Source organism: Molothrus ater, chromosome 1 (assembly GCF_012460135.2).
Source record: "Molothrus ater isolate BHLD 08-10-18 breed brown headed cowbird chromosome 1, BPBGC_Mater_1.1, whole genome shotgun sequence".
NCBI lineage: Eukaryota > Metazoa > Chordata > Aves > Passeriformes > Icteridae > Molothrus > Molothrus ater.
Window position 1 is genome coordinate 50,733,025 of NC_050478.2, and position 18,757 is coordinate 50,751,781.

At 34.5% G+C, this 18,757-nt stretch overlaps 1 protein-coding gene across 2 annotated transcripts in view; it reads right to left on the bottom strand.

The window, feature by feature from the left end:
• The window catches only part of CNTNAP2 (contactin associated protein 2), a 1,032,231-nt gene that overhangs the window by 448,431 nt on the left and 565,043 nt on the right, over nucleotides 1–18,757 (bottom strand). For both annotated transcript variants that reach the window (XM_036397720.1, XM_036397728.1), the window contains exon 9: nucleotides 13,267–13,416. In XM_036397720.1, coding sequence (XP_036253613.1) covers nucleotides 13,267–13,416 — 150 coding nt within the window. The remainder of the gene's footprint in view (nucleotides 1–13,266; nucleotides 13,417–18,757) is intronic.

The following is an 18,757-nucleotide window of genomic DNA, read 5'->3' on the forward strand; positions in this document are numbered from 1 at the left end:
CATCATGAAGCCTCGTGTTAAAACAAAGGTGCATCTTGGCAACTGCTAAGGTTAAATCTGTTTCATTACTGAAACACAAACTACAGCACATTTGAAGTCCTTCATGGCTGTTAATACCACCATCAATCAATTTGAAAACACGATTTTGAGGTATGAAAACATATAACTCCATGACACAAAAACCCTTAGAAAAAAATATAAGCTTTGTTTTTCTTTATCGGCCTTCATAATGCAAATGAAATACTGAAGTATATTCCTATTAGACTCTCTGTATACAACTGCTATTTAGGAGAAAGAAGAAACTGTCAGGAAATTATAAAGTATCTATTTTCTATTATTTTATTCACTTAGGCTAAAAAATTAGCCTTCTCTCATTTAAAACAAAGTTGTCATTGTCTATTAGTAAAACAAAAACTCATTATATTTTATGTTTACCTAAAATTATTTCAGTCTTGAACACGGCACTCTTTTTAGATATTTTATTAATACAAACTTAGATACTTTATTAATACAAATCTTCAATAATCTCCATACTGCTTGTGAAAACATACTAATAAGCAAGAAGATTCAGTCACATTACTCTTTCGAGAATATTAATTTCAGTGCATCTTCAAAGCATATTCCTGGATTTGTCATCTTTATCCCTTGTGCATAAGATGATTAATTTTTAATAACACTAGTATCAATAACAATAACTGAAAATTTGATTTGCATTATGTCATAAATCTAAACTGACTCACAAATACCCTTTAAAGAAGTCTAGTAATAAGTCTCTGAGATTGTAATTAATTTAAGTAGAACCTTAAGTAATTTATCAGAAGACATGTATGCAACAACTGTTTTCCTTGGAGAAAAAAAATCAGCAAATTATTCATAAAGCAGATTATAAAATTCTTTTAGTTACTCATTATATTAATGAACTATTTCTGAATTTTATAAGTAAATAACAACTTCTTTTCACTTCACAAACCGAACTTAATTCTGCAATTATGTAACAGCAATTCTGTTCATTCTGTTTTAGTTTCAATCACAAGTCACATCACATTGTCCTTTAACCATCTGGATCTTTTTTTGCAACTAACTCATCTCCAACACATCTGGAAATCAAATTATGATGTTTTTATACCACACACATACTCATATCTATCTATCTAGATTGACACAGATATACACACGTGTTTGTGCACATAAGTGTATATACATATATGTCATTTGCAATCCATGATGCTTGGAAAGCACATAAGCTTTCTAAAATGGGACAAATAACATTAAATGTCTTCCTGAATCTAACAAACAAAACTAACATTTCAAACAGTATGCTTTTTCAAAGAACTTCTCATTTTTTTCTGCAGTATTACTTTTACAAAATTTCAAAACTGATAAAAGAACATAAACCATTTCCAGAAAATATATAGTCACTGGGGCTTAAAATGAACTTTTAATAATTATTTGTAGTAATAAATAACAAGGACTTGACTATTCAAGGATAAGTAATGCATTAGTACTGGGAATAGAGTCAATTGCATTGTCCACAGTCAATTTTTAATTAGTCACCCTCAAATTAGTACTTTGTGATTTTGTAGGTAGCTGAACTGAATAGCAGATATTTAATAGCTTGCTAAGGGTCACACACAGCCATGCTGCAATACATTGGACCCTCTCCAAATCTCTACAGCTTTATTTCCACTGGGGTAGGTTTTTAATAGCATAAGAGAGAAATTCACATTTATCTTTCAATTTTTAATTAGGCCAGAAAATAAGTTATCAGAGAAGTCAAATAAACATTTATTATCTTATTAACTAGTATAAGAATAATAATTTTTCACCAGAGATAATAAATACAAAGTGATTCCACTATGTTAAAGAAGCCTGCTTAAGAAATTTGAATTTTAACAATGAAATATAATAATTTAAAAATCATAAATGTTGGCTCACTGTAACACAGCATATTTAAGAGTAGTAGAGTACTTTAATGAAGAAGAAAAACTTTCATTGAAGCAGAAAACTAAAATGCCATCATAAACTTCATGCAGACTAAAGCATCCACCTGCGGTGAGTCTGACAATGGGATGCAGGAAAAGGGAATGGGATACACTCATGCAACTCTTTTTAAAATTGGGCATACTTTTTTTTTCTTTCCAATATATATTTTTAGTGTAAACCCTTCACACATAACAATATAATTCCTAATTAATTTTATTTTTGAATGGTCCATGCACTTTGTAGAATTCCTTTGTTATTTTCATTATATTCAAAGTATTTTTGAAACATTCTAAGCTTATGATGAAAACAAAATACTTCTATTTATTTCACTAAGCAAGAGCATCTTACATACAGTTTGCAACCTTCTGAGATGTTGAATGTTAATGAAACTGCAGATCAATAGGATTAGAAATGTGAGTCCCAATCATTGTGATCTGTAGAGCAGTAAACTCTAAGGCTGTTTCTGAAACTGCTAATAATCAAATTCTTCCTGCCCTTGCATGTCCTAAAATAGCAAGGCAGAAAATGGAATGAATTTTTTAAATGAGACCAGTTTCAGAGCAGTTTCATGAAAAATTATGGTAGGGAAGAATGCTCTGTATGTCACACTCCAAAGAGTAAAAAAGACATTGGATGAAACAAATTTCCTTAAGAATGCTCTCTGAATGTTGGTATCACCCTCTTTAAAGGATGACTTTTTTTTTCAGCTCAGTAAAATCTGTGTTAGCTCTGAAATTCCATCAGAGTGCGCACACATTTGTTCTTGACTCTGAAAACAAATCTGAAAGGACAAATACAATGACTGGGATAGCTGCCTCGCTGTAATGACGTGCTGAGAATACATTCATTAGTCAGAGTCTTTCTCAAATAGAATGTAATCTACACTAACTGCTAATACATTTGCAATAGCACAGTTATAATGAATACTTTCAAAAGATATTAGAATCATGGCAAACTTCTTTGACCCAATTAAGCAAAGTTTTACTGCAAAATTTCCATGGAGATCCTTGGTTGCAGTATTTTTCTGCTTTCTCAGTCAAATGTGACTTTTGAAGATCTGCCTTTATTAATTTTAAATTATTGGGTCATTCAGATGCCACAATATTAATTATATGAAGCATGTATGCAAGCCAAATCAATTTTTTGAGTGTCAGCTACAGTGCCTGAGTATAACTCTGAAAGTCATCAGTGAAAAGCTAAAAAGAACTTGCACATGGCATAATCTCCTAAGTACTTGTCTACTATAGGTTCAAGTATGGAACAGAGACAAATACAAAACTCATCAAATTTTATGTGCTTGTATGACATTCAGAAATTTTTTCCTGCAGGTGAACTGTACCAGCAATGGATTTTGCATCTTTGTTTGAACTTCAAAATGCTGAAGCACTAAATAAAATTAGTTCTGTTGAATACATTTTTAATGAGTGCACATGTGGTAGTGTCATTTTGTAGAACCATCCTAGTGACTGATGGCACATATCAAAAGTAATTTTTGACTAAACAAGAATTCCATTTTACCAAATGATAGGTGGATTTGATATTTTTATATTTCTGGCCACTAACATGAGATATGACTATAATCTTTTTGCTAATATTTGTAGGATTCTTGAAAAGATCACTCACTGCATTTATAAAGACCTGTCCTATTTGACTTTTGTTGAGATCATAAATATAATAAAATCTCTTTTAAAATGAAATAGGAATATATAACTGACAAAAAAGAGCCCCACTATTCTCAGAAAGATTTAAGCTTCATTTATTATTCCAGTTGTATAATTCCTCAGTGACCTTTCTTCAACGTGCATTGAGATACGCAGTATTCTATCTTTGTGCTATCTCAAGATTTTTCATCAAGCATCTACAGAATAACTGAGTCATTATCAGCATGAGTACTGTTTACTCACTCCAAGATTTTTAAGACATTCAAATAACAAAACACTCTTCCTTCACAGTTGTGTTTTCCCCTGTACTTCACCAAGTTCTTAATAAGAGGCAATAGTGTATGTGCAATCAGAAAAAAAGAAGACATGGAAAAGCTCTTATCTAGTCAATGGGGAACACAATTTGCAAAGACAATGAGTATAAATAAGACAGTATAAAAAAAATGCAAGAGGGTCAACTGTGCAACCTGTTCCCATGAATGAAAATCATGGGAATATGGGATCTGAACATCTTATTCCAAAATTCTACTCCATTTTCTTATGATGCAAGTGAAACCACAAAAGGCTTAAGTAATTATGAAAAAAACCATTTACTCTGAAGGTCCACAGAAATATCCAAACTTACAGAGCCAAATATAAAAATTAGTTTTCAAAAAGCTGACTACAAATGTCAAGTAAGTATGGAAAGTGTTTCAGGAAGCCTGGTCAGTAAGAAAAATAAAACTTAGGTATGAAGAGTAGATGAAGCATTTTCAAGCACCACTAGAACTTCTTTTTTCATCATCTACTTGGAAAAAAGATTCACAAGTAAATATCCTTAGTGCCCTCTAGAGAGTATTTTTGCTGTTAGAGAATAAAGCAAAATACTTCCTACACAAATACAAAAATATCATGTACACTGTTACACACAACACCACTATTTGATGTGTTTTATTGATAAATAGAAGTTTGCTTACCAACGGATTTTCAGTCATTGCATATTACTAGCCACAGCCTCTAATCTCACTTGGGTTTGTTGGACTAGATCAAATGATAAGCATGCAGGTCTCACCCCAGAGTCAGAAAGCCTGTAAAATCACTTCTCAGGACTCTCAATAGAGTTATGCATGCATTTTGTATGATAGGCAATGAACTCAAAGAGACTAAGGGTATTCTTTATTGCCATGGAAACAAATCTAGCTTCTTCTTCCTCCAGTTTGCAATATAACCTTGACAATGACCATCATTTCTCAAAAGTCTCATATTTCTTTTCTTCATTCATAAACACAGGATGTTTTTAACAGCTTCACGGTTATTATTTATACTAATTCTATCTCAGAGAAATTGCTCTATCTTAAGGAAAAAACCCAACACGCCCCTCCCAAAAAAAAAAAAGGGTCAAAGGATTGTGGCCATTCAGTGAATTAACTGAATGGCAATGTCTTTATCAGGATGTAAAAACACAAAATAGTCTAGCAATTTACTGGTTAACCACCGATTCCCCCCTAAAGATATCATCAATATTAAATATTCAGTACTGCATTATCAAATCTTCTCTACCCCAAATTAAACTCAAAGCAGGCATACTTTGATACTTATAAGGTAATTTAATGCAAACTGGGAAGTAAGCCAGTTTCCAGCAGCAATCTACACTGAAGATTTGTGCATCTCTAACTTGGTATTTCCTGCTGCAAAGTACTATACAGGTAAGTTCAGTGTTTAGCTGGTAAGTGAAAAAAAAAAAAAGTCTTTAAACCTTCTCTTTCAGCTTCACAGTCCCATTTTGCCAATTTATGCAGATAAATCAGCTCTACACCACTGACTGTGAGATTCAATAAAGTTTTTTCTTTGGAAGATATAAGCCTTCAAAATCTGCCTCATGATTTACAAAAGCATCACTAATAAGTGTTCTTGTTAGAGCTGTAGACTGCCACTTTTATATGATGAGATTTGTTGTCTTCACTAGAAGGTGATAACAACCTGGGACTGCAGGCATGCAAGGATTTAATTGGCAGCCCTAGACACAAAGGGCTACCTGCAGCTTGCTTATATAGTAGAAGCAGCAGATAGTAATTATAATTGGAGCTCCAATCAGGTTTCATATATGTGACAGAATTTACAATCAGCACTGAGAACCATTCTCCTCTCAGACCATATGAGTCAGGCAGGCCTTTTGCTAGATAACATATTTTTGTTTTGTCTCCCACTTTCAGAAACACTATATTTGGTGATATCTGTTTTTTTTTCTCCTGTTATGCATTCATGACTCATTAAATCAGACTTTAAAAGTTATTAATGTTCACAATCATCTAGATGAGTAGATTTCTCTGAAAAGTGAGTCAGTTGTGTGAATTTCACCAGAATCAGTGGTGTTAAGGGAACTTTTTGCCTAAAGTTGTTTACAATATTAACAGGTGCTCATTCACATACTTAAAACATTGAAATGTGACTGAAAATTTGCATTATGTTTAGAGGTTGTGGGAGAAAAAAGGGAGGTCACCAAGGTGATCAGAGGCATTGACCACCTCTTGCATGAGGAAAGGCTGAGAGCACTGGATTTTTCAGCCTGGAAATAGAAGACTTACAGGTGGACTAATTTTGGCTTTACAGTACCTGAAGGGGGGCTACAAGGAATACAGAGAGGGATCCTTTATAAGAAAGAGGAGAAATGGCTTCAAACTGAAAGAGAGGAGGTTCAGATCAGATATTAGGAAGAATTTCCTCACTGTGAGGGTGGTGAGACACTACAACAGCTTGTCCAGAAAAGTTGTGGATGCCCTACCCCTGGAAGTGTTTAAGACCAGGCTGGATGGGGTTCTCAGCAATCTGGGCTAGTGGAACAAACCACATACGTAGGCCAAAGGGGTTGGAATTGCATTGATCTTCCCTTCCAATCCAAGCCATTCTGTGATTCTATGATCCTATGATTTTAAAGAGGAATGTCACAGATTTTACTATGGAAAATCCACTGAGGAGCATCAGTAGGTCACTCCCCAAAGAAAGGAAAACCTCTGAAAACAGTATGGCTTATTGATGGCACCAGGAATTTACCTTTTCTCATTTCTATTTTTTTTTTCCTGTGTAGGTTTGTTGAATTGTGGCTGTGGACAATAAGCACGTACATAAACCTAGCCAGGACACCCTTGAGAAATAGTTAAACTATGTGGAAGTGTTATTCCAGCGTTAATTAGCATTCTCCACTACTTAGAAGTATGATTATTTTTACATAACAGAAAAGCATATTGCTGTCATCTTATCGCAAAGCTCCCATACCTTCTTGGTGATTTCTCATGGGCATGTCCTTGACTCCTTCTTCTTCACAGCATGGCCAACAAACTCCAACTCTCTTCTCCACCAGCTAACCCACTCTTTTACAGCACTCATCCTCACTGGACACAGCTGTGGCCTGATGAGGGCAGGCCTGTTCCTAATCTTTGGTGATTAGTACAGCTGCAACTCAGGGGTGAGACTGCCTTCTGCACTATCTTTATTTTCTTACATTCTATCCCCCCACAGAATATGTGTTTATTTTTCACATCACAATTGAAAACCCATATACAGTCATACTTGTGATTCCTAATGCCATCAACAGACTACATTGTTTTAAGTGTTCTAAAACCATAGAGCTCTAATCACTACTGACTACTGATTAGTACTGGCTAACTTACCTACCAACTTTCACTGCTTCTTGAAGTGCCTGCCCTTCCCCTTCTACCAGTATTTTTTTCACTTACTGGTACCAAAAACCTTGTTGGCTTGACCTAATAAAGCTAATAAAGGAGGGCCATATAGAATACAGCTATAATTTTCACTCTTGAGTGTGTCTCCAATACCTTTCTTCTGGGTCCTCAACAGAAATTTCCTTCTCCAAAACTGTTTCCTTTAGAAGTGGTGTGGATAATTTTTACAAGCATTTTCCTTTCTGTTTGGAATCAAGATCTGTATTAGATAGGGAATTTCCCCTATTCTTATTTTAATTTTCTGGAATATATTTAGAGACTGGAACTATTTGCTTCAGACTAAGACTCAGGGAACAGTACGATGACTATACCTAGTGAAAAAGGAAACAATATATTCACAGAGTTAGAGACAATAGAGTTCCATAAAGTCAATTTAGTCCTTTCCCTGTCCATGCAGGTTTACTGTCTATGGTATATATTCTTCCTCATTCTTTGTTCTTTCTTGGTTTTAAATGACAGTAAGAGTAAAGAAAATGTATTGAAAATTTTGATGTTCTCTTTTCTGCTGCACACAAACATTTGCTTTAGTGCTTCGAAGAAAATGAAGTAAAAGAGATTAAGTTCCTATGCTTTATTTTTTGAGAAACTTCTAGATATATATTCTGCAGCTAAAATCTTCAGCTTAACAAGAGATTTATGTTGTAACAAGGATAGCACTTTTCAAGACTTCATCCATTTATATTTCAGTGGATAGACATTGCTCATATTTAATAGACTTGTACTCAAAAGCTGAAGTTATTCCAGCAAGACTCATGTCCCCATACGTACATTCCTAAACTGCCATTACCATGCTTTTAATCTTTTATTTGCTTGCACATTATACCATCTTTCTGCCTGCACCTGTTTTTCTTCGGGACATCAATCTATCTCCAGTATTTCTGCTTGTACTGTTGTATAAAATGTGTTGGTGGATTGGCATATTGACATCACTGACATTACTGAAAAATTAGTCACAGAAAGTCACTATTATTTTACTTGGCCTCATTTTTCTAACCTTCAAAATATCTGAATGAAATAGACAAAAACTTAAAATGATGAAAAAAGCATAAATCTCAAAGAGTTAATGGGAAATGATGATCGACTCCCTTCAGTTCTGTCAGTTGTATAAAGGGAATGTGAACTCAGTTGTGTTTCCTCATTTATAGTACAAGTGAGATGATGAAATAATAAAGAATTTCAATCAGGTACTAAATACCAGAGAGAGGTTTATAATTGCCTGCCATCTAATTTTTTTTCTTTTACTTGCTACAAGCACTTCCTTTCTTTGCTCATGTTTATAAATTAAGCATATCTGCATTCTTTGCTCGTGTATTGACTTATAAACATTCCAGATTTAACAATCCAAGGTATGAGGGCTGTTAAAATATACAACCTATTCCAAGTCTTTTATTTCCATTTCATGTGTTTACCATTATTTCGTAGGTCTGACTTGGGAGAATACCTGAAGATGAATGTTGAAGACACACAAAAATCACATTATACCCTGAGTTACTTGGAATTTCCTCTGTGTTCTCCTCATGGATTTCTATTTGAGTTTACAGTAGTGTTATGATCATGAGAAGAAAGATTTCAAAACACACTCAAGACTCCACAAGAAATGCAAATTTGAGCATCCTGTCTTGTGGTCATACATGTAAAAGAAAACCCAAACCACCACAAACAACAAATGGGCAGCAAAACCGAAGCCCTGACATACAAAAAATCTGCAGAAAAGATCGGCAAAAATAGAAATTCAACCAAACACTGTTACTTATTTATATGCAAGAACTTTCAGACTTGCAGGAATTAAGTCAGCTGGGACGTTTTTATTTTTTAGGTAACAGATAACATGAATTGCCATTAGCTGGGTTGCATTTATTTGTTGTTGACACCTAAAAACTCAACTTTGGTTTTGCTGAACAAATTTGAATTTGAGTTAGAGAAACATGCCCCCTCACTCAAAAAAAAAACCCAAAAAAACAACAAAGTGACCACTTCCTATCTGATAATAATTGCAATTATGATACTTCAGATGCTTTTCAAATGCCAGTGACACTACCCAGGAACTGTGGCCATGACTGTAATGGCTGTTAATGAAAACAATCCACACAATTATAACAATGGGTAACAATGAAAAATTTAGACACACCACAAAAGATCTTTAACAAGAGAATGTTCATAGAAGAGTCCAGGAAATTTGAAATAGAGGAAGGTAATTTTTCTTCTAAAATTCCCTCCTCCTTCCATCACCTCTGATTTTATGGACTTCTAGACCAGCACAACTTTTCAAAACAAATTCTACTCCAGGAACAAGACTTCATGTGTTTTGCAGAGAAAGGGAGGACTTTCTATACACCTCAGACTGGTGTCCCATAGGAAACTTACTGCATATTCCCTTCATCTTTGCTTGTCAGAAAAAGCAGCACAGAGTGGATTGACTGATGCTCACAGCATACCTTTGATCTCAATGAAAATTTAGCACCATACTAAAAACTCTCCCATCCTTCAGCCAGTGAGAAGGAGAGAAAAAGACACAATTAAAAAGAAATGCCATAGAAACAAGTTAAAATTATGTCTCTAATGAAATATTTCCTATGGACATCAGGCAGCTATTAGGTGGTTTGGTGAAAGCTTAGGATGCTTCACAAAAGCCCTTTATCTCCAAAAGTGCAAATGAGGTTAATGGACTCATTTTCACTCTGTGATTCACTTACTCTGTTCTGTTTCTTTGTTTTATGCAGATAATTGGAAACAACAAAGAAACATCATTCTCTAGAGCTTAGGAGGGAAGGGAAATTCACGTTTTTCCAAAAAGAAAAATTCAAGAGAAGAAAAAGAAGGAAAATAAAACCAGTGGGCAGAAAATAAGTTATACAGAAGGGTCATAGGCAATTAGCACCCACCCTCCCACAATCTACAGAAATGGCTCATCTTGCACAACTTCCCCTTAGTCTTTAGGCTTGAATAAAATGTCACTACTGTCTGTCCTTTGGGAGGATCTCAGTATTCCTGGGAGATAGCACTGGAGAGGCACAAAGAAAGGGGAAAAATGATTTCAACAGTACTGAACATAATATTCTCTGACAGTGAAATGAATAATACTCCTATAATTTACTTACTAGTAAATGTACTAAATAATTTTCTAGTTTTTCAAAACTAGAAAAGTTAATTCTACAAGCAGAAGTCACAAAATATTCTGATTTCCACATCTCCTTTATTCATGTGTTACTACATATGTTGTAAAAATTTGGCTGTGCTGGTCAATGACAAGCACTTTTGAGAAAATATTGTACTGCAGTGCTGAAATGCAACTTCTAAATCTTTTCTTCAGCAAAGATAGTAACTTTGCCTATAGTATACATTTGTTGTATTGACATCAGGAAACAGGAAAATGAAGAGGCTCACTTATTTTGGAATCAGAGAAAGGGAAACTTCGGAGAACAAAACACATGCCAACATATAGTAGCTCCTTCAAAGATGAAGTAGGCCATCAAAGAGTGCTCAGAGCACGCTAGAAATGCTGTACAACCTCTCCAAACACAAATTCAATGGACTGAGTATTTTGAAAGGTCAAGAAATATAGCAGTGGGATTGGATGAATATCATAACACTGCTGTCTTTAAATCTCATAATTTATCTATTGCATCTATTATATATGTTTATATTTCATAATACAAAGGTTTAACAGTGTATCTGTAATTGTCATATTCAATTCTTTAGCAAAGAAATCTAGATTGATTTTTCACAATGAAAACATCACGACAGAATTGATAATTATTTCTGCCAGCCATCTAGCATTGTGCAGATGGCTACTGCCTTCTGAATTCAAGGAGCTATCACTTCCTAAACAACTATGTGTATTTGCAGCAAAGTGTTCGATGCTTTCTTATCTGTACTTATTCCGAAGGAAATTAATGAGAATATCTTTGATTACCACCTGGCCCAAATGTTTGAGGTTCTTCATTATTCTCCTTCTCTACATCCTCTTGCAAATGTTGTTTGCTTAAAGCTATGACTTTGAGTGTTTCTAAAGGCAAGTAAGGAGGCACATGTGCATTTGGAGGGAACAGAACAAAAATACCTTTGCCTAATAAGATGCAGGTCATGAATATAAAGATTAGGTTTCTAACATGCCTCCAAAAGACTGTCTTTAAGTTGCATTCTTTAATATATTATTTATATATACATAAATACATAACATGCATTTATATCGAAATATTCATGTGGGAACATAATATTATAAATGGGTTCTATAAGTTAAGCTTCCTCAGATTCACAGCTTCTGAGTTTATGTGAGTGAGGAAAGTGTTGAAAATGCAGATTTTGAAATAAACTTGGGACATGAAGGTTAGGACACCACTGTTCTTTTGACATAACTTTAGAAGACCTTTCAGAGGACAAAAGATACTAAGGAAAAACAAACACCCCATAGTTTGTGTAACAGGACCATGTATTTGCATGAACAGATGTGGGAATGAGACTTCAGGGATTTCATGATTGACTTCCATATCCCACTAGAACAATATCTGCATGCACACTTGTTTTTATGGAAGAATAGTGGAATTATAAAGTGCAGGTCAGCAATGACAAATCAAGCAAATTTCATAGTCAACTGAAATGACAACAACTCAACCTGCCTTTTTACCAAGAAAGGGCATAAAAACTACCTGGAGAAACTTGTCAATCTGTCCCTCAAAGACAGAGAAACAGAGGTAAAAGACATTTCAGAGGAAATCAGTCAATCTCTCTCCAGAAATGTAATAGTGATCTGGGGATTTTACCTATCAAAATTTACAGAATTTAACACTTGATGCATTATGTACAGCTTTTCTTATTGTCTCCTATGTGTGCTTAATAACTTCATTTAATTAGAATGTCACAGATTGTTCTGACAAATTGAACATACTATGTTTTGACAACAAAATATTTTTCACACTTTAGCATGTGGAAACTGGCTATACTAGAACTGTTATTTGAGGCAACAGGCTAAAATAGAGTATTAGCTGAATTATGGATATTGGAAAATAGGCATGTTAGAGCAACAGGAAGTTTAACTCTTGTGACAGACCTTTAATTTGATAACAATGAAATGCAAACAACCTTGAAATTACTGTTTTCCCTTTCTATTTAGAGTACTTCATGTAACAGTAAATTTTCCATTCCTTGGGTAATGTTATGACTATTTATAGTATCACATTTTTATTTTATCTTTATTAGACATGCACCTTGTAAGTTTTAAAGAAATCAATTCTTAACACTGATAAATTCTGCTTTTAAAATTTATGTTCTCTGTCTGAAAAATTCGTGTTCCACCTCAAATGTGTGGCACACTTCAAAAGTACAACCTGCCTTTTTTTTGGATCAAAAATATTTTTAACACACAAAGACACTTTTTAATATAGAAATTTAAATGTCAGTTTAAAAAACTCAAAGAGTTCTGATGGCCTTTTTTGATTTTCATAATGCTAACACAGAAGACCAACCACAATAAATATCAAAGGCATTCCTTTTTTAGCGTATGGACTGTCAACAAACAAAAATACTGAACAATCTGAGGCTTCAACCTATGAGAGCTTCTCAACTATCCACAGTCATGATAGAGCTTAAAAACAAGCAAAAATATCAGGGCCTGTCCTGAACAATGATTTCTCTTTTTTTCTCTTCAGGATGTCAAACTTAAAAAATTTATTTCTCCACTTGATGCCTTTTGTTTAAACTATCGAGTCTCCTTTCTCTGAAATGTTCAGAGATCTGAGAAATTATTCCAAGTTAGATTGGAAGTGAAATTAAGTTTAGTATTGTACACCTAGGCTTTTACCCCATAATAAGATACACATAAATGAATTACATCCTGAACTCAACTTCACCTGTTATATACATTAAAAGACAATCGCACTTTAGGAATGTATTTGATATTTTTTTACCTCCAAAGAAATATTTTTCTCCCGTCTTGACTTGTAGAGGACTGTTAGTTCGAACAGCTGAAGCTTCATCGCCATCAATGGTGAGGACAGCAAAATTTTCCTTAGCCAGGAATCGAACTTCATGCCACTGCCCATCATTGAGACCAGAGCCTATGAAGAACAAAAAAAAACATTGCAACATTTTACTTACTCCAATATTAACTATCTCTAAGTGTTTTGTGTGTCTTTTTCACAGGCTCATTATATAAGGTTTAATAAAGGTTACTGCAGAAATGAAATCATTTTAGTGGGATAATGAGGTATTGTTATTAAAGTGACAATTACAAAGAAATCCACATTATATCATAAATATAAGTCTTGGAACTACTGAAGTGTCCAGGTTCACGGGCATAACAGAATCTAACTACAGATGTTATCACTCACCTTTCCTATCAAAAGGCCATATTCTGCATTTTACTAATAAAGAATATGTCTTAATTGATTCTATGATTAAGCTCAGAAGGAAAAGATATTGATTCATCCATTAACTATAGTGAGTAAGAGTGCCAAAGGGCACATTATGCTCATGTTAGGCAGATATTGTTACAGATATTTCCAAGAAAAAGGAAAGTAAAAATAGGAGGGGAAAAGGCTCATGTAGGTAGTGAATTCACAGCTAATTGGGATGTAGGGCTACTCAGAGAAGAGGAAGACAGAGGAAGATACTATCACAGAGGAACTTCAAAACCAGCAAATGTCTGAAAACCCCACAATCTTACAGGAGCACCATCCTCCAAATACTGGCAGCAGTAAAGGAGATTGAATTGTTAATTCATTCAGATCTTTTAAAACCTACAGAAGTTGCATACTTCTAATGTTGTCTCCAGCAGCTGGCAGAAAGCCAGTTTGCCTGGCACATTAAGAACTGCCAAAGGGTGCTGGTTTGTTCTACTCATTTCCGTGCAGACAGGTTATGCTGGGTCAGCAAATGACTAGCAAATGCTGTAGTAAAAGCAAACTGCAAGTTTTGGCATCTCTTACAAGCAATATTTTCTCCACCTAGATAAAGTCACCTTAGCAAAATGTCATTTGCCAAAATGAAGCACAATGCAATGTAATAAGCTGTTTCTAAAAGTAAGTGGAAAGCAAAATGTCAGCAGAAGTATAATGCAACATAACTTCTCAAAATATTTAAAAGAATGTTACCTTCCATGAACAAAGAACAATACTCACAGCAAAGAGATATACCCAAACATTGGATGAATATTTTTTCCCCTAGTGTTTTTGCATCTTTGTTTAAAATATGAAATCAAGTTGTGAAATAAAATAGGGGGCTGTTCTCATATTCTCAGAAAATTCATTATTATGAATAAAAGTGGCAGAAGCCTCTTGAAAATGTATCAGTTAGAAATGTTACTACTGAAGCTTGTAAGCTAATTCAATCTAAAGTAAGAACAGAAGAAAGACCTAATGTACCAAATATGAGGGAATTTTTCTTTGTTTGTAAGCTTTTTCTCTATTTTCATTAGGCCTGAAAAAGAAGAAACTGAAAAACATATAATTATAACATAGATAAAATTATTCTTTACTGATAATAAACAAAGAAAGAAAAATACACAATTATTTATGGACTTCAAAACCAAATTTATTACAGCATGTGCTACTACAACTGAAGCTTATCAGAACATACTTAAAACCCAATTTTCCAGCCTGAGATGACCTAATATTAAAAAAATCTATTTTATATTTTTATCGAGGTATTTAGTATTATCTTGAACTGAGTAACAACAACTAGAGACTCCTGGACAAAAATTAAGAGTTGGCTATTAAAACACGGGGCACAAAAGCAGTGGCATGAGCTGTTCATCACAAAGGGAGGTATATCTAAAACACTCTCTGGAAAGGGGGACATTGCAGAAACCAAGACACAGCAGTATATGGGACAAGAAGGTGCACAGCTGAGCACAGCCAAGCCCCTCAGCCCCAGACAGGGAGAGGTGAGGGAAAACAGGACAGAAACGGCCCTGCCAGCTCCAAGGGAGAGCGGGAGCAGGGAAGGGAGGGGCCCTGGCCACCAGAGCAGAGCAACAGCTCAAGAGAGCAGCAGCAGCAGAGTCCTGGTCTTACCCCTGCATCCCCTCCTGTGCTGCTCAGGAAGACGATGTAGAAGAGTTCTGACTGAGGAAGTTGAGCTTTAGGAAGAAGGAGGAAGAAAGGCGTTGTTTTAATGATTGGCTTTGCTTCTCACTACCTATATCTATTTTAATTGGCAATGAATTAAATTAATTTTCACAAGCTAAGTCTGTTTTGCTTGTGACTGTAATTGGTACACGATCTCCCTGTCTTTATCTCACTCCATGAAATTCTCAGTCCTTGCCCTGTTGAGGAGTGGGAGTGAGAGAACCCACCATGACAACTGATGGAGCTAGAGACAGATGACTGTGCTATGAAATTGGAAATTCACTGTATTTCATATAATAAAGCTAAGCTCACCATCCTCACCTCTTGAGGATACTCCTTCATAAAAGAATGAACTGAAAGTACTAATGAGAAAAGCTTTTTAAGTTAAATAGGGCATGAGATGCAAAATATGTCAGTTATTTTAATCTGTACTTTTGTATTTTGTGTATGTACTGTGCTGTCTCCATGTGCAGTGAAGGGAAACCCCCCCCAAGCTCACCAGCAGCACGCTGAGAAACTGAACATTACAATGACTCAAGGCAAAAAGCAGGTGGAGGGAAGGTGGATGAGCAGAGCAGGTGGTTCTCCTGAGCGGATCAGGAAATGAGAGCATGAGGAGAGCTGCAGGTTAAGAGCAAAAGTGATTTCATGCATTCTCTCTGTGTGCACAGCATTTAGCAAGATTTAGCAAGGGAACACACTGCTGTCTGTAAGCTGCTTGCTAGAGGCATGATTGGAAAAGCATTGCTGCTTTGACTGAATTAAAAATATCTGCCCTTACAAGTTAGCATCATTCCTGTCAGTCCCTGAAAGATGACACTGTTTCTGCTTTATGAACTCTTCAGTGTATTGATACAAAATAATCATAAATAAAGGCTGTTTACTTAGCTAAAGGTATTACCCATCCTCATGGAGCTTTGCAGTATGACAGTAATATTCCCAACTGTTCTGGCTCAAAGTTGTCTCAAAAATTCTTGTAAAAATTTATGTTTGCTTAGAAAACTTACTGGTACATTTTTTTCCTGCAGAGTTAACTGATGAATGCTAATGAGGATTGCTCATTACTACTCAGCAAATACTATTTTCTTTACAGAATTTTGCTCCCCAGTCAAAACACTAAAAGCATCTTTTATCTCTACTACTGATTTTATCTGATTTTTTTATTTATGTGTATTAGCAGCAGGAGTGTTAACCCTCCTTTATAAATGGCACAATGATTTGTGTCAGGAACTTAAATTATTATTGGGATATATGATGTATTTTATATATATATATATATATATATATAAAATAGGACATACATTTGTATAGCTGCATGACCTGTTTCTATTGTAATATTTTATTACAAGCCTCATCTATATAAGGATTATTTTTGCTTGCTGAGATCTTTCTGTAAACCAGGACTCATTAATAAGAGGAGATCATGTCTCCTTACAATAAAAGAATTTTTAGCTGGAAAGTTTATGATGACCTACATCCCAAATGCACAATGATGGCTTCTCATTGCAGTTTAATTTCCTCATCTGAGCTGATACATATATTTATTTGCATTCCTTTTCTTCTTACTCTTTTTTTAGTATGCAAGTTGAGGAAAAAAAATAAAAAGAATTGCATATTGCTGCCACCACAAATTCCCTACTGAGTTCTGGAAAAGATGGTTTCATATGCAGATTAAATATCTTAATGAAATGCATTCTCTCTTTGTAGGTTTTCTATTTAAATGACATTATTTAAAAAGTAGGACTCTTGAGTTAGGCACTTTTATTGAACAAGAAGAAACAGATGTTTTGCTTATTACAGACATGGAAGAAGAACTAGATTAACGAATACTAAAAAAGTACAAGGGTTTAATAGAGAATTCAGAAAGATAACATCTGGTTGAGTTTTGCCTCAGGGAAAACTATAGTAGCAAAAGTTTCAAATTCTTCTATGGATAACCTTGTATGATCAAATCTTCCTTTCAAAGGTACTGACCCATGCAGTGACTACTAATGAGTGCTAGCTTATACAGTCTACTGATGTACCTGGGCAAAATTCTTCTGAAGTTAACACCATAACATCTGCCACATCAGAACAGAACTCTGTATTAATTTTGATATAGGACTGTAACCCAAAATTTAGTTCAAATGTAAAGAAGAAAACAAGGAAAGAATATCATCATTATCTCCATGAAGCACTGGAGCAATGCAAGGCTATGCAGCTGCATATGGGTTGTTAGTTCCCACTGCTGTATAAAATATTTTGTATTGTAATTTCTTGCATATTCTACTAGGAGATGAAGCCCTCATCCTCAGCCTGAAGGCAAAGGGAAAGGTTTTTTATTGCTTTCACTTTAGCCAGACAGAACCACTTTTCAGGATAGTGGTGTAATTGTTATTCCTGGCTAATCCCTCACCAACTCAGTACAACTGTGCACTAGTATTTCTGACTATAAGAAAAAAAGCCAACAATGTTTGGTTTGAAACATTCAGCTGTGTTCAAATATACAGCAGTATACGCCATGAATATTCAATCAGAAAAAGATAAAATATAATCACCAGATGCAATTACATGATCTGTACTTTTTTTATATTTAGTTAACTGTAATTTTAAATCGGAAAAGCAAAATCACAGCTCCTTCAAAAATAATATTTTAGATAGTTTCTTCAATAAGCTAACTAAGTATATAATTTGGTTTAGGACTTTTGATTCAGAAAATATGTTTTTATTTTAATTTTTATTCATTTTTTGGCTAACCTGATGAGCAGTAATATAAAACAGTGAAATGCAGTCCTTGAAGGTATTTTGATGATAAAAAACCTTGTTCTCCAACAGAAACAAAACAGCTATGTTAAATTTTGTCCTCATGTTTAAGCTCAGAGTTCTTTTTTAACGTGAGTAGTTGGAAAAATGTTCCAATTTTGCCTCTTGGTGATATCTAATTTATACAGTTTTTGCTCTGTAAGTTAAACATAACATTATCCAGAGAAGAAAAAATGAGAATTCAGCTTTATATGCATCTCTAGCCTTGTATGTATAGGACTCATTTTGAAAAGGGCCAGGTAATTTTCTTGTTTCCACAGTTAATACTGCTGTGCAGGAAAAAGAAAATACAACAAATACATAAATCTACAATGCTGCAGAGTCTTTATAATATTCAAACATATTCTTATAAAAGGCTTGGCTACTAGTGATTTTAATGGAATGAACCATAAATGTGGCAAATAATGGTCAAATTCATAAAGATTTCTTTTTGTTCTCTTACTGAATAGTAATAAAAACCAGATAAAATAATGTTTGCACTTGAATGACATTTACAAATTCTAAATTTAGACTCTTGCAGAATCTTGTA